Here is a 16,160-nt window from a genome sequence, read left to right as displayed (position 1 = left end):
TTTAAGGAAAATTATAAAATTTTTGGACATGATGATCGGGTTATTCGAGGACCCCGAGCTATACATAAAAAGGTAGGGTAAGGGTTTGCGTAGAATTGACCAAAAATAATCATGTAGATCATTCCTTTTATAAATAATGCCGGCCGGAATTTATTTCCTTTTTTAGACGCTGACTGGCATTATCATAATTCCGGCCCTGAAAAAATGCGTAGAGCTAATAGTAATTTTTTTTTGGCTGCACCTTACCTCTATATATATAGCTCGGGGCCCTGGTATTCGGGTAAGAGTTTAGGAGCATGAAATAAAAAAAAAAGGAATTTAAACTAATGTAATATTTTAATATGACATTTCAACTAGAGATAATAATAATATTATTATTATCCTCATAATTCCTAATGTTCAATAATTTGTACACCTTAACGTAAAATTAAAACAGGACTAAAAATACGTCTATTGTCGCTATTTTGTAAAATGTAATTTATACTTGTTTTTCTTTTATTGATTATTTAAAATCAGAATATTTCTTGCTTTGACACGTAGTCACGTAGTAGGCCAGTTCAATTTTGATCATTCGGATTTTTGATCGCAAATTCCGTTAGCCAATCCGAACATATGATCAAAATCAAAATTGAGTACACTGATCGTTGTCGTAAAAATTTTTGTTGTGCTTTGCCTATTTTAAAATACGATCAAAAAATTCTACTTTTCTGTAGTTCGGGAAAATCGGGTCACTGATCGAGTTACACGATCCTGTTAGCCAATAATTATCTACTTGAAACACGATCAAAAATCGAACGATCAAACTTATTCATTTGTTATTACTTACTATTAGAATTAAAATTAAAAAAAAACCACGAAAACTAAGTGTAAAAAATATTTATCCATTGTTTCTTTTCTTAGATTTTCAATATCTTAAAAATTTAATTTACTAAATTATATCATTTACTTCTTTCTTTGTGGGTATAAAATAAAAGTCATTTTATTTTATTGAAAACGGAAAAAAGGCTTATAAACAAAAATAAAAGTTGTTTTTTTATTAAATAAGAATCAATTTTTTTATTATTTATAACAATTTTTCAAAATGATGTGGGAAGTTTGTTGTGTCAAATACCAATATTTGATCGGTATTCAGTTTTCTTTTTTTTCTTATTCAAATATAACTGCATACACCATTTTGAAAATGGTAATAAAAAATAAAGTACACTTGATTTTTTCGTAAAAAAAATCTATTAAAATGAAAAATAACTAAAATAAGTAATTTTTTTATTATACAAGTAAAAAATATCATTTTTTTTATTAAAAATGAAACACGCTTGATTTTTTATTTTCATAATAAAATCATCTTTTTTTTATTAAAACTAAACAAGTAATTTTTTTTTATTAGATATAAATGAAAAAATTGTTCTTTTCTAACTTTTGATTTACGATCATATAAATATAAACCTTGGTGATATTTTAATATGAAAGTTTTGGATATATTTATAAAAATATAAATATGATAATATACCCGATGTTTATTATAAAAAAATTGTTTTTTAAAAAATTACATTTATTTATGTTTTACAAATATACAGTGGGCATGTTATAATCACCGGATTTATCTGGGTAAAATATGGATAAATCTGTAAAAGCATTTGTATTAAGTGATACATATTTTTAATAAATGCCAAATCTTAACAATCTTTGATTCTTTTATTAAATAAAATTACCGTAATCCTGTTGGAAGCTTTGCGTATTTCCATTATTTACTATTTTGCATGAATCAGTCACTGGATGATCTGCAAATTTGTGGCTGAGGCAGCACATCACGAATATAAGGTTAAATTAAAGATTAATTCAACATCACCCTCTCATTAAAAATTTTTTTTTTTTTATTGTAAAACCGATTATAACACTTATAATGGCTGGTAATAAATTTTTACCAAAATTATCACAAAATTTACTTGAAATTTTAGATGATGACGAATATTATGATATTACTATTGAAGTTGGTAATGACCCTAACGTAAAAATATTTAAAGCTCATATGGTTATATTAAATTATCGTTCTCCTTATTTGCGAAGAATTTTGTCAACAAATAAAAAAAATAATGATGGAACTTTGGTACATATAAAATTACCTAATATTTCACCTGAAATTTTTCAGATAATTTTAAGGTAAGAAAAAAATTTAAAAAATTATTATGATAAATACCGTAAAACCGAGCGATTAAAATTATTCATACGTACGTTTTTTATCTTAGGTATATTTATGGAGGAAAACTTACTTTGGAAGAATATGATGATATTTCTGATATCTTTAAAATTTTGGTTACTGCTAACGAATTAAGTCTTCAGGAATTGAACAACTATTTACAATCTTTTTTGGTTGAAAACAATGCAAGTTGGATAGAACAAAATTTTAACCTGGTGTATCAGACGAGTTTTAAAAATGATTCTTTCTTAGAACTTCAAAGGTATTGTAACGATTTTATAATAAAGAAACCAGATAAGATACTCAAATCGCTTAACTTCTCTTTAATTCCGGAAAAAGTTTTGATTTTAATTATTCAAAATGATGAACTTCAGATGAGTGAAATCCAGGTTTGGGAACATGTGCTTAAATGGGGATTTGCTCAAAATCCTGAACTTCCCTCTGATCCTACAAATTTTTTAAAAGATGATTTTAATACATTAAAAAATACGTTGCGACAATGTATTCCTTTTATTAGATTTTGTAATTTTACTTCTAAAGAATTTTCTGATAAAGTGTTACCTTATAAGAAAATTTTACCAAAGGAATTATGCGTAGATTTATTGAAAATTTTTTTAAATTTACATCCTTATAGCAGACCAAGTGGCAAATCAATACCTCGTAAATACATCGATTCAAAAATTATTACAATTCAACATGTTGAATTAATTTCAAAATGGATTGATAGATCAGCTTCATACGAATTCAAATTAATGCTTTGTGGATCTCGTGATGGGTTTTCTGTTAATAAATTTCATGAAATCTGTGATAATCAACCTCGTACTGTAACAATTGTTAAAGTGAAAGGTAGTGATAAAATCCTTGGAGGGTATAATCCAGTTGAATGGAAATCTGCTGGTGATTATAGCAGTACTAAAGATAGTTTTATATTCTCCTTTGATAATAGTAATAGTATTGAAAATCATATTTTAAGCCGTGTAAAGAATGAAAATAAAGCTATATGGAATGGTGAATGGAGAAGTTATAGTTTCGGACCATCATTTGGTAACTCTGACCTTATTTTATATGGAAACGATTTTTATGATATGAGTCATTGTAGAAAGCATTCTTATGAAAAAGAGATTAGGGAAACTGAGGAAGTATTTTCTGTAGAAGAGATTGAAGTGTATCATATTATAAAGAATTAATACTTTAATAATAAATGTAATAAGTTTTCACTTTTTTTTAATTGTGAAGCTGATTCATTGCTTATATTTTTGATAAAAATTGTATTTGTATTCATTGGTTGGTAAAACTATTTTTCCCACTATCAATTTAAATTTATACTAACATTGCCTAAAACGTGTACATTGTAACTGAAGAAAATTAGTTATATGTTTGATTATGATATATATTATGAGTAATTTTTGTTATTTATTATTATTAGCATTAAATATAATATACGTTTCAAATGAATTACTATTTTGCCAATGCCCAATAGCCAGCATCGACATAGTATTGACATGATAATGAAATTTTGCCTTTTTTGATACCAACAAATACTTTCCACGTGCTATAAAAAATAAAGAAAGAAATCAATATATCAAATAGACAATATAATTCATTAAATATTATTGAAAAAAATTTCATCAAAACTTTACTATATGCGATTATGTTTAAACTTTATTAAAAAAATATTAGTTATATAAAAAAAAATTTAACTGTTTAGTTTACAGTTCAATTTTTTCACTATTAATAATTCTGTTGTAACATACGTCACGTAGATCAACTCAAGGTCATTTCCGTCAATGATGGAAAAAATTTAACTATATTACTAATGGCCCATTAGTAATGGGCTATTTCTAACCTAATATAATTGATTAATTGTACCTATCCTAAGATTTTACTGCTACTATTAGGGAGAATGTTTTAAAACATTAAGCACTTTATTACGTAATACATTTTTGTACATTTTTCATCAAATAATCTTTTAATTGATCAATTAAATCAATAATGTCATTTCCGCAATAATTACACTTTTGACGAGGTGTTTTTTCGACCACGTCCATCAACTTCTGTAACTTTTTCAAAGTGCTCACGGACGTCATCTGATGATGGTCTTCCACGAGAAATAATTTTAAAAAAACTAAAGGTTGTTTAAAATTACAAAAAAGGTTATGCCAATCAATGTTTCAACTGATTTAAATTGTTTTAAAACATCTGTTTTAAATCACGTGCTATCATTAGATAATATATCGGAATAGGCCACATGAGGTCACGATCTCAAAGTTAAAAAAAAAAAACTCTTTCCCCTTTTTTTTATTTTGTTAGTTTTCCGCAGTAATTTTGCAAAGTTCGTTTTTTTTAGTTTCTATTTGAAACGCCAAGGGGATAGAGGCCCAACCGGGCGCCTTGGTCGTATCCAAGGTTTTGGTTCCTACATACAACACCCAAGATATGTCAGGCTTTCCGCGAGCAGACGCCGCGGACTTCAGAGATATTTACTCCGGTTATGAGAATAAGAATGACTTCTCTAACCTCCCTCTCATTACTCCAATACCCTCACGAGCTCCTGTTACACCTCCTACACCCTTAAAGGATACGATATCTTCTCCTCCGGTGATATTACCTATTGAAAAGAAAAAAAGGAAAAAACGTCCACGTTTATTAAGGCCTATTCGTACTATAGAAAAATCCTCTTCGCCTGGGAAAAATAATCCTTTGAAGATCTCTTTTTCCAAATTTCACGTGACTCTTCCACGACGATCCGGATATAACAGGATTTATGAAATCCGACGTTCAAGAAGTTTCTTTTTTGAGTTAGATGATCATCCTCAGAACACCAATGATATTCATCTCAAGATACACACAAATGATTACCACATGAACACTAAACCGATTAGTTATAATAACACAAGTACAATTCCGAACGCTAAATACCAAATGAGTTGTATGCTCACACACTTTTTTTCCTCACAAAGAGTGTTGCCACGCCGTATTCAGCAAAAATATTTTAACTACATACGAGATAAATTATTGGCTCGACATATGATGGTCTATTCACATGATCATAGTAATACTGAACGAAATCGTATTACGAAAACTTTTTTCTATTTTACTTATAAACGATATCGTTTTCATTTTGGGATATATACCCCCTGTCAACAAAGTTTTATTCACCCTGGATTCTCTTCGACCCCGCATATATGTAATATACCTGTTCCTTTTGTCATGTCGAAACATAGACGAGCGTGTGTTATGCATCAACGACAATTTTTTAGTGATATACTACATCACAAATCAAAAGATCCTGTCTCCAATCCTGATGGCATAGTTAATAGTAAAGCTTTTCATGCCAATTTAATCTACGATCGATGGAAAGGTCGCACGAAAAAATCAGTCTTTTCAAATAGACTAGGTATATCATATCAAGAAGCGATACACGCTAGAGATGTTCAATCTGTTTTAGAATACGGTGTCACCCCCGTCTGCCACCCGGCGGTAAACAAAGTTCCCTGCTTCTGTTATATGTGCTCTCAGCGAAACATTAACATTCTTGCTTGGTTTAGTTCTATTACTACTTAACTTTCAAATTGCGATAGCTCTCGCCACGATATTTCATCCATTATCTTCTTTCAAAATACGATAGTTCTCTTTACAAAAGTTTATATTTTATTCATTTCATAATTCTTGTTATGACATTAAATTCACCATGAATTTGTCCAATTAAAATTAATTAAGCGAACATTACAGTAAAGTTTAGGGCGAACCTATTACCTTTAAAATAACATTACGCTTTACTAACAATTAATTAAACAAAATTACTTTTTCATCATAAGAAAATAGTAACAAAAACAATTGAAACAATTAATTTTCATATAAAGGGTATTTTATTTATTCTTCATAAAATTCACAATTAACTAATTTACTTAAAGTTTTACATCGTATCTAACGACTGTGGAATTCACCTCCCATTCCGCTCCTATTTAAACCAACTTTCTTATTCTTTCTTTTCTTACTTCTTATTTCTTTCTAATATTTTATATGTTATCTTTTATGCGCTATCTTATATGCTATTTATATATTATCTTTTCTAATATGTTATACTATTTTAATACGCTATCTTTTCTTCAAATTAATCTTTCAAATATTATGTCGTAAAGATATAATCCATCTTTTGTGGCTGTGCTATCTTTTCTTTAAAATAAAATAATCTTTCGAATATTATGTCGTAGAGATCCATCTTTTGTGGCTGTGCTATCTTTTCTTTAAAATAAAATAATCTTTCAAATATTATATCGTAAAGATCCATCTTTTGTGGCTGTGCTATCTTTTCTTTAAAATAAAATAATCTTTCAAATATTATATTGTAAAGATCCATCTTTTGTGGCTGTGCTATCTTTTCTTTAAAATAAAATAATCTTTCAAATATTATATCGTAAAGATTCATCTTTTGTGGCTGTGCTATCTTTTCTACTGCGTCTCGTCAGCTATTCTTCTACTGCGGCTGCAGTTCATCAATATTTTACATGTTCCTATTTTTTTTTGTTCCTTTAATTCGCTATCCTTCCTTTTTATATGATTTACCATTTGTGGCTTATGATTACTCCTCCTAATTGTTCCTATTGTTGAACTTGATAAACTGGTTGCTAAGCCACATCAATCAACTCCCCACTTGATCTATTGGTTCTCCGTTAATCATTTAATAAACATTACATCATGTAGATCATTCCTTCTCCTAAAAGTTTATCCTTTCCGGTTAATTTTATCCCATCATGTGACTTTCTATCGTTTGATCTTTTATTCCATATTATTCCTCCATATTATGCGATTACTCCAGTATCTATGGCTACAACGGTAATAAACATATGTATAGAAAACGTCTTACTGATTTTCAACTCAAGCAATCGAAATATCTCAAAGTTAAAGAAAAGCAGGAAACCCGATTCCTTCGAGCATGTAGACGAGTTTTTAAAACTAAAGAGCAAAATATTCCTGACCTTAATAGGCATAGGTTACGTGCAGCGCAACGATACCGTTTTTTGTATCTAAAATCTTAATACGTCAACAAACCAGTGAAACATTTAATATATAATCACAGTTTAGTCTCTGAGGACTATGGTTTTTGCACGCCTCACTACTACAAGACAGCAAATCGCGACGATTCCCGCGCTGGTCGATCCACTATTAAAGGATTCAACCGTCTTACTTCTATAACACCCCTTAGTAACCAACCTTGGGTTCGAGAATATGATCCTTATCCAGATATGTTTATTCCTCATAAATACAGGGACATCATCCCTAAAGATCCTCTTTATACGGATACAGGAGATTACATAACGCCTGGGTCTCGTTCATGGTTCACATATATGAGCAACCTTCATCGCAGGCTTTCTTCAGCTACAACTAGCCAAAAACGTAATTATTTGCTTCAATCGGCACAAGAACGCGAGAGAGAAACAAGAGAATTACTTCAAAAAGAACAAGCGATCAAAGCTGAAGCCCGATTTCATGGCACCAGTGTTCATACCTTATCACGCCGAAGACGTGTTAGTAATATGCTGACAGGCAAAACCAGACACTTTCATGAGAGAATGAATTATCTCACTACCAAAAACCTGAAAGGTAAAGATGTCGTTAGACATGAAGAACTCGATGCGGAGATGGAATCCTTTGAACTATATTATAATAGCGGGGTTAACTTTAATCAATCATCAAGGAAAGCCAAAGACAAGCTCATTAAAGAACTATTAAAGAAGAAAGAAGTCACGTCAGATGACACCAAAGAGTTGGAACATCGTCCTAAGAAACGCAATACAGCGTCAGTTGCTAACAATTTTTTTCATATAGATGAAGATCGTCACAAACGGAATCGTCCGTCCGAAGTTTCAGTCGATACTACTGCAGTTGCAGGTCCTTCACGGATTAAGTTTTAGTTTTTTTTACGGTTATTTTAACCAAATTTTTTTTTTTTACAAGTAGATTTTTCTACATCTTTTTAGTTTCTTTTTATATGTAGTACTATTATGTACCAATTACGTTTACTTTTTATACACCCAAACAATTTAGAATAGTGTGAACCATTCCACCTATGACAGTATTTACAGGTGGCGACCCTATGGGTTGAAAGAAAAATACGGATCATTTTATGATTGTTTTGCTATTTATAATGTGTAGATTGCCACAACTTCTTAATATTTTGTTAGTGTCCTTTATCATTTTCTTTCTTTCGGTTCATTGGTTCCTTTCTGGTAGGGGAGGGGATCATCCTGGTTCGTTGGATTTAAAGAAGTTCGGGTCCGTCCTCGGGGGGATGATAGCTAGAAGTAGGATAGCACGGTTACGTATATGTCCTGTTAATAGTCTGTCCGTCTTCACATAAAATAAATAAATAAATAAATACGATCTCAAAGTTTAGCTTAGAGCATCGCTAACCTGTACCCTGATATAGCCTATTACCTACAGATTCTTGACCTGTACCCCTCAGAATTGGTCCACACGATACTTTAAACAAAGAAAAAATTATTTTTTTATTTATTCACTTAAGAAAATTTTTTTAAATACAACCATTCTTATCTAATAAATCAGATTTCCCCAAACTATCCCCTTATAACTAAGAACAGGCCGAATTATTTTTAATAAAGAATAAAGTAATATATTAAAAATTATTTTCTTCTTGTTTCATAATAGTGAATTTCACAAAATAACTTGCGATCTTCTTGTGTAGGGTTACCTGTTATAAAAATTAAATTTGTTAATTCAATTTATTTTAATTATTTAACGATTTTTCCCATTTTGTTTTGCGATTTTATTTAATAAAAGGCGAATTCTTTATGGAAGAGAATAGCGAATAAAAAGGACTTTTGCTACCAATTAAATTTAGCATTAGTATTTGTATTTTTTATATATTTAATTTTTCTCAAAAAAAGTAACAAACCTGAAGAAGAAGGTGGCATATCAATAAATTATCTTCTTTACCTAAATTGTTTTTTTTTTAATTAATATATAAATAGTAAAATATTTGAATGTAACAAATTTATTGGATCGTTTTCTTTTACTGATTAACAAATAAAATTTGGAATTTTTTTTTAAAAAAAGTTGTATTTTCCTTTTCTTCTTCATTATCCTGAGATGTATTTTATTGACGAGATGTTAATATGTTAATGCAGTCCTTTTAGAAGGCCTAGTAGTTTCAATCCCATTTTTTGATTCTTTTTTTTTTGAAACGTATCCTTGATTATCAATTAAAAATAAAAATTGTTAAAATATTTATTTGAAACAAATCATACCTTTTGGTTTTATTGTTTCTGGATTTTTAATTTTTCGAGTTTGTGAATTTTTTTGAATTTCCCTAAAGCATAAAGGTCTTTTATTGAATTATCGAGTAAAATGTAAAAATTCTTTGCTGTTTCAGCCACTATCTGCTTAACCTTATAAGAAAAGTAGTAGTGGCTGTGTTAGATTAAAGATAGATAATCATAAAAATAACGCAGTAGTCTACTCACTTTTATAACGTTATAAGAAAATTCGTTAACGTGATATGAAAATCTGGTATAACGGGGGAAATTTTGTAATACTTGTATTAATGTATTATGGATAACGCATGTCACACAAAATATCAATCATTTATGAATTATGATAAGGGCCGACATATATTACGTAATATTTTAGGGGGCCAGGGACGATGATTTTCTGTGTTTCCCAGAATTTCACATAATTTTCGCGATATGCAATCATCATAATGCTGGCCGACATTAAGTTTGGCCAAATTTTGTGAATCGATGTTCGACCTTGCATAATTCTGGCCAAATCACAGAATTTCACATAATTAACTTTCATCACACACAGAATTCATCTTTGAAGCAAAACGATAGAAAATTTATGAAAATAAAATTTTAAGAATGTGAATTTGAACGTACTTAAAAAAAAAATTTTTTTTAATAAATCCTTTTTTTATTCTGTAATACCCGTTTTTTTTAATAAGATTTTCATAAAGGGAAATGGTCTACATACATGTGATCAGGATATCTTACCTGGGGTGCTATAATAAGACGATATTACGTAATATATGTCACATAAAATAAATAAATAAATTACGTAATATATGTATTATACGATAACGCTGATCCAACTAGTGTTTTCCAGCCGTCCCCTTTATGTCAATTAAAATGTAAATTTTTTTTTTTTAGCTTTTTGACATCGTTTTTAAATTTAAATTTATATTTATATGTTCTACTATAATGAAAAACATTGTATACATAAATTAAAACTATATATCCTAGATTATCTTTGGAGTGAAAACCTTAGGTGGATTTTAAAGTTAAAAAATCACTTTTTAAATATCATGTCGTGTAACACTAGAGAAGTTAAATTTTCAATGAAAAATTCTTTCTCGAAATTTCTCTTAGGTTTATTGAATATAATAATAGAATTTCAAAAAAAAATAATAATGCTATTATTTTATTATTTTATAATAAAAATAAAAATAAAAATAAAAAATGCGAAAATACATTTGTTATAAAAATTTAACTATATTACTTTAATAAATTAAACATGTTATTGATTCAATATTAATGTTTAGCACGTAGTACACTTATAACTTATTAGTCAAAATCATTTCTAAGAAAAATGCACATTGAAATAATTATGGAACATAACGAAATAGTCCCCACACACATATTTTGCACGATATTTCACTATCTTCATTATCGCGATGACAGCCGTGATAGACTGTTGATGAGATCATGACCATTGTTCCAGATGGTGGAAGGTTGCGAGGATTATAAGGTATTTGCATGGTATGTGGATTGCTTCCAACATACGTACTCTTTGTACCATTAAACATATCACTACCATAACCGTTCATGAAGATAGGATCAACGACGTATATATAATAGGCATGTTCTAAACTGAAATCATTCGGAGGGGAAATTTTGAAACTATCGATGGCCTGGACAGGATCTGGTCCTTGGAAGGTGGTGGTAATAACTGGCAAATTGTTAGAATCAAAACTCCATTGAGCATTTGTAAGCTTAGCAGAAGTATCGTTGTTACAATCATAGGTTACTTGTAGAGCGGAAGCTACGTTAAACATAAGAGATAAGGATATTACGAAAACAAAGTATTTATTTGACTTCATCATCTTTATGTTATTATTGGGTTTATTAGGTTATAAAAATATGGGCTTACAATTATACATTTATTTATATATTTTTTTTTAAGACCGATCATTAAAAATCGATCAACTTCGTAAAATTCTTTCTTAATAATTTAAAATAATGAATACTTTTCACCTTCCACTATCATCGTTTCAAAGAACATGTGAAATATGAAAAATGATTTACAGTTTAGCTTAAGAAAGAATGAGTTTTGAAAACTCTCTTATTAAATTTCATGCAAAAAAAAAACTCTTGGCAGGAGCATGTTTGAATATGTTCATGCATTTTCGAAAAAAGGCGAGTCCTTTTCATTATCGGATATACTTTTTCTCTATCTTCATTTTAAAATATGTGAACATGTGAAATATGAAACAAAAGATTTTGTGAAACTTGTGATTTTTAGATTTTTAGAGTAAAAAAGAATGATTTTTGAAAACTCTTTTTTACTTTTAAAATAAGAATTTTTAAATAAATTCTTTTTAAAATATACCATACTGGTTTTTAATTTTAAAATATACTTTCTTCCATTAGTTCCATACTGGATCGTTAATTAGAGGTCCGAAAAGGAAAAAGCAATAACCGAAAAGACCGAAAAGAATTACGGAACGATTTCCCGACATTCATTTTCCTTGCGACGTAACTTTTTCAGACAAATCCCGAATGGACATTTTCCCGAATAATATATTTTCCCGACATGACATTATCCCGACGATAAATATCCCGAAGACAAAATCATGACATTTTCCCGAAATCAAATTACGAAAAATGATTCACAAAAATACTTGATTTAACTGCAAAAAAAAAAAATAAAAATAAAAATGAATTTTTATTTTATTTTATTATATTTATTTAATTTACTTTTTGCGTAATACTTTCTTAATTTTTTTATTAAAGTCAATTTTATCACGTATTTTATCTTAATTGAAACAATTGTTTTTTTTTTAAACACAATTACGATTTCACATATTAAACATATTAAACTAAAATTATGTAATTTATTTTTATTTTTATTAGTTTATACCTTTAATAAAATTAAAATTCAATTAATAAAGCAGCTATTAACAATATTTTATTATCAATAAAACTAATTTAAAAAATTTTTAAATTTGCGGTTTATAATGTATTATTGTTAAATACTATATACCCAACCAAAGCTAACATTTTCATAAATTGAATTCAGGAAAATGTCATGTCGGGATTTTGTCTTTTTGGATATTTATCGTCGGGATAATGAATGTCGGGAAATCGGGCCGTAACCGGAATAGGTTTATGATAAAATTTTCCCAAGATTTTAACTTTTATACTGCTACGAAACTATCTAAACTTAACCTAACATCATACAAATAACTAACTAATTACACTGCGTATTTATCTAGAAATTCCGCTAACCCTACTTATCACTATCCTTACCCTTACTTGAGCTAACTTTTTCTCTCTCTTCTATACTTGTCCCATAGTTATTGCTCCGGCTTGACTCCCCATTCATTGGCGTCATCTACTTCTTTATCCGTCCAAGCCCATTTTACGCTTTCTTTGACTTACTTCGTAGGATCAGCTTTTTTATTTTTTTCTTGCGAAATATCAGGTAACCTGACGAACAAGTTTTATTAACTTCATTGAAAGCGGACACATCAATAGGTTCGAATTTCTGGATGAATTTCTCGATACGGTTTCATTTTTCTCCTATCGATCTTTTCTGGGTACAGATGTTTTGACCGGTTATTTACCTTAATTGATCGATCTCCTGACAATTTTACCATTCGAAGAAACAGAAAAAGACGTATTCGGATACTTGATCGATCAATGATCGACCTATCATTACAATACGGTACGGGATATTTAGAAAGGGTTGTTTTAAAATAAATTCTTTTTAAATAAATTCTTCCATGCCAGATCAGCTGTCATGAATTGGTTGTGATAATTTAATAGAAATTGAAAAGAAAAGCTCATTTTGTGTATAATTTTTTTTTTTCATTTTATTTTCTTTTCTTTAATTTTTGCGCGTGTGTTGCATGTGTATGATGCCCTTCGCTAACTCATTTACTTTTCATTGAGTATGATACTTAGAACTTAATTTGATATAGATTCCCATGGTTAATTTCTTGAGGATATGTATAAAATAATCTCTAATTTTGAAATTTTTGAAATGCAAAGTTAACTTCCTTACTTTAGACTCTTTGAATACCTCTGTTTATTTGCGAATTGTGACAGAAATACTATCTATTTTGTTATCTAGAACACCATCAGTCATGCGTGTCTTTACCCTTATGCTAGTTCTCACATTAACCCTGGGTTTCTTAACCACAGCAGAATCTTATGCAATTCCGAAAATTTTTAAAAACGTTCTCATGTATCAGAGACAATGGGATAAAATCGGCCCTTTTATGGAAAAACAGATTCCACAGTATGTGAAAGGTGCTGAGACATTTTCTGGCTTAAAACAATTGTACGGAAATGCCTTGAAAACTTTTAGGACAGGAATGAGCTATGGTTGGCGGTTTAAAAACATAGGTCTCGCTGATGCTCTTAGAACGTTCGATATAGCAAAAATTGAGCAAGCCGTTTTTAGAAATTTGGATAAATTGTCTACGAATGCAGTGTATAGGTTATCAGACAAAATAGATAATGCGCTTAGATACGGAGGTAAAAATATTATTTTACTATGATGTTTAGAATTTGTAATTCAAATGTACTGTGATTTAAGACTAAATTATGATTCGTTATATTCGTAGTTAGAGTTGGAGGAAAACCAGTAGGTGCGTCATCAATTTTGAATTTTACCAAAAAAATTTGCTTTTAGATATAGTTAAATAGGTATATATATATATATAATTTTTTATTTTTTCTTCTCACTCTAGAGGTTACTATAGAAATGATAGCATACGAGATGGGGGTAACAGCTCAAGTTGAAGGTGAGTGAAAACTTTTAGATATCACAGATCATATATTTCTGAAGACTATTAAATCTTTTTTTATGATTAATATGACAGGCGTATCTGCAATCGACACAGCAATAATAGGAATTTCAGAAGAAGAAGCAGTATCAGTACTCGCAGCATTTGTAATCGCGGAATGACGATCAATTTTTATCGATCATTATTTATTCTTTTTTTTCACATTACTATAATATTAACTTCAATTGGCATAATAATATGTGTTCAAATTTTACAAACAACTTAATATTTGCCTGAAATTACTTTGTACTAATTTTATTCAGATTGCATAACTTTTACTAGCATATTAAATTTTTCGGTTGTTTATTTTACTTTATATTTATTCGACAATGTGGCTTTTGCACTACTATTTATTTTTTTATATTATAAATTATTATTTATTTTTATTTTATTTTGAATGCGAATATGTACTTTTTCTTTTGTTACCGTAATATTTAATAAAGTGCAATCATTATTTTTTCACATTAAATTTTTAAGTATTAAGTACTAATATATATATTTAGTTTGTACTATACACAAGAAATATGTTTTTTACCGCAAGCAATTTTTTAAGATAATTGTTTCTTTTAAGGTAAACGCTTTTCATCATATTTATTTTACGTGAGCTCTATTTGCATGTCACCGATTCACATATATAAATCTGACCTGTTTTATGGTTTTAATATATATATATATATATACTAGTTGTCACCCGTTGCTTCGCACCGGGGCCAATGTGTTTTTTAAATAGAAAGATTTAGTATTATAATGTAAAATACTAAGTAAATTAAAGAAGTTTTTTGTTTATAATTATGAATTTAATATGGTAACAATTAGGTAACAAAAAATATGTATTAAATTATATTTATAATATTAGAATGATATAAATAATAAATTAGTATTTTTAGAATAATTTAGCTATTTATATTGATGATTTTATGTTTGAGTGTAGAGTGAAATTCGGATTAATTAGAAATTGTGAAAAAATAATTATCAATAAAAATTGATTAATTTTTTAGAAGTATTTTTGAAAAAATTTTAATATTATGAAAATACTACAAATATTTTATTAATTAATTAATTAATTCTTATTATTTTATATTACGTCAATTTTAAACTTATAATCAACTTAGGAAAAATATTTGAACAATTAAATGTATTAGAGATCTGTTCATTTCATTTTATTATTATTCTTTTGATACTCATTTTATTCGATAAATTATTAATTTAATTAAACTATTTGAATTAAAATTTTTATTCAAAAATCTGGTGATTATTTAGCTATTATCAAATCAACAATTTCTTTAATTAATTAAACTTGAAAATCAAACTATTTATCCAGCGTTCAATTTAATTGAAAATCTTAATCATCTTTCTACATGTTATTGATTTTTTTAAAAAAAATTGAAAGACGGAAAAAAAAAATTAAAAATAAATTTGGGGGAAAGAAAAAGGATAAAGAAAGAAATCAGTTCAAAAAAAGGGAAATTTTCGAAAAAAAAGAAAACTGAAAAAAAATGTACCGAAAAAAATTCTGGTATTTTTCAAAAACAAATTTTTCGGTTTGAAAAAAAAACTAAACCGAAAGAAGAAAGGGAGAAAAATTTTTTTTAGTGTGAAAATAAAAAAACGAAAAATTTAAAAAAAAAAATTCCGATTAAGGTAAAATTTCATTAACTGAAATTGGAATGTACACGGATAAATAGATCAGGTAGAGGCATGTCCCGGGTTTTAATTATATGGCATGGGATTTCAAGTTACACAATTCAAATTATTTATGCAGAGACTAATCCAAACGTCAGACAAATTTTTTTAGTTATATAGTTTTTTTTAGTTATATAGATTTATCAAAAAATTTATTATAGATTTAATTACAAAATATCTGTATAATTAAAA

The 16,160-nt window shown here is 28.4% G+C and overlaps 6 protein-coding genes across 7 annotated transcripts; 4 read left to right on the top strand and 2 right to left on the bottom strand.

The window, feature by feature from the left end:
- Nucleotides 1–1,900: 1,900 nt before the first annotated feature.
- Nucleotides 1,901–3,427, top strand: OCT59_021024 (uncharacterized protein; the record flags this gene model as incomplete). The annotated part of the gene is made up of 3 exons (XM_066149575.1): nucleotides 1,901–2,157; nucleotides 2,244–2,456; nucleotides 2,829–3,427. 3 exons carry the CDS (start codon nucleotides 1,901–1,903, stop codon nucleotides 3,379–3,381), a joined length of 1,023 nt encoding a protein of 340 aa, XP_065990467.1. The 3' UTR covers nucleotides 3,382–3,427.
- A 1,977-nt stretch (nucleotides 3,428–5,404) lies between these two features.
- Nucleotides 5,405–5,758, top strand: OCT59_021023 (uncharacterized protein; the record flags this gene model as incomplete). Its single annotated transcript, XM_025327585.2, has 1 exon — nucleotides 5,405–5,758. The coding sequence occupies one exon, from the start codon at nucleotides 5,405–5,407 to the stop codon at nucleotides 5,756–5,758; it is 354 nt and encodes a 117-aa protein (XP_025170521.2).
- Nucleotides 5,759–6,323: 565 nt separating this feature from the next.
- Nucleotides 6,324–6,623, bottom strand: OCT59_021022 (uncharacterized protein; the record flags this gene model as incomplete). The annotated part of the gene is made up of 1 exon (XM_066149574.1): nucleotides 6,324–6,623. One exon carries the CDS (start codon nucleotides 6,621–6,623, stop codon nucleotides 6,324–6,326), a length of 300 nt encoding a protein of 99 aa, XP_065990466.1.
- A 418-nt stretch (nucleotides 6,624–7,041) lies between these two features.
- Nucleotides 7,042–8,109, top strand: OCT59_021021 (uncharacterized protein; the record flags this gene model as incomplete). 2 transcript variants are annotated; one of them, XM_025327584.1, is made up of 2 exons in its annotated part: nucleotides 7,042–7,187; nucleotides 7,275–8,109. In XM_025327584.1, the coding sequence occupies 2 exons, from the start codon at nucleotides 7,042–7,044 to the stop codon at nucleotides 8,107–8,109; spliced, it is 981 nt and encodes a 326-aa protein (XP_025170520.1). The 2 variants fall into 2 exon arrangements, with proteins under 2 accessions (XP_025170520.1, XP_065990465.1); XM_066149573.1 differs by lacking the exon at nucleotides 7,042–7,187 and having other exon boundaries at nucleotides 7,441–8,109.
- Nucleotides 8,110–10,817: 2,708 nt separating this feature from the next.
- On the bottom strand, nucleotides 10,818–11,315 carry OCT59_021020 (uncharacterized protein; the record flags this gene model as incomplete). Its single annotated transcript, XM_025320780.2, has 1 exon — nucleotides 10,818–11,315. The coding sequence occupies one exon, from the start codon at nucleotides 11,313–11,315 to the stop codon at nucleotides 10,818–10,820; it is 498 nt and encodes a 165-aa protein (XP_025170518.1).
- Nucleotides 11,316–13,580: 2,265 nt separating this feature from the next.
- On the top strand, nucleotides 13,581–14,407 carry OCT59_021019 (uncharacterized protein; the record flags this gene model as incomplete). The annotated part of the gene is made up of 4 exons (XM_066149572.1): nucleotides 13,581–13,974; nucleotides 14,064–14,087; nucleotides 14,190–14,243; nucleotides 14,322–14,407. The coding sequence occupies 4 exons, from the start codon at nucleotides 13,581–13,583 to the stop codon at nucleotides 14,405–14,407; spliced, it is 558 nt and encodes a 185-aa protein (XP_065990464.1).
- Nucleotides 14,408–16,160: the final 1,753 nt, after the last annotated feature.

This window comes from Rhizophagus irregularis, chromosome 3 (genome assembly GCF_026210795.1).
Source record: "Rhizophagus irregularis chromosome 3, complete sequence".
Classification (NCBI taxonomy): domain Eukaryota; kingdom Fungi; phylum Glomeromycota; class Glomeromycetes; order Glomerales; family Glomeraceae; genus Rhizophagus; species Rhizophagus irregularis.
The sequence above is the reverse complement of the archived record's forward strand: the minus strand, read 5'-3'. Positions and strand labels throughout refer to the sequence as shown.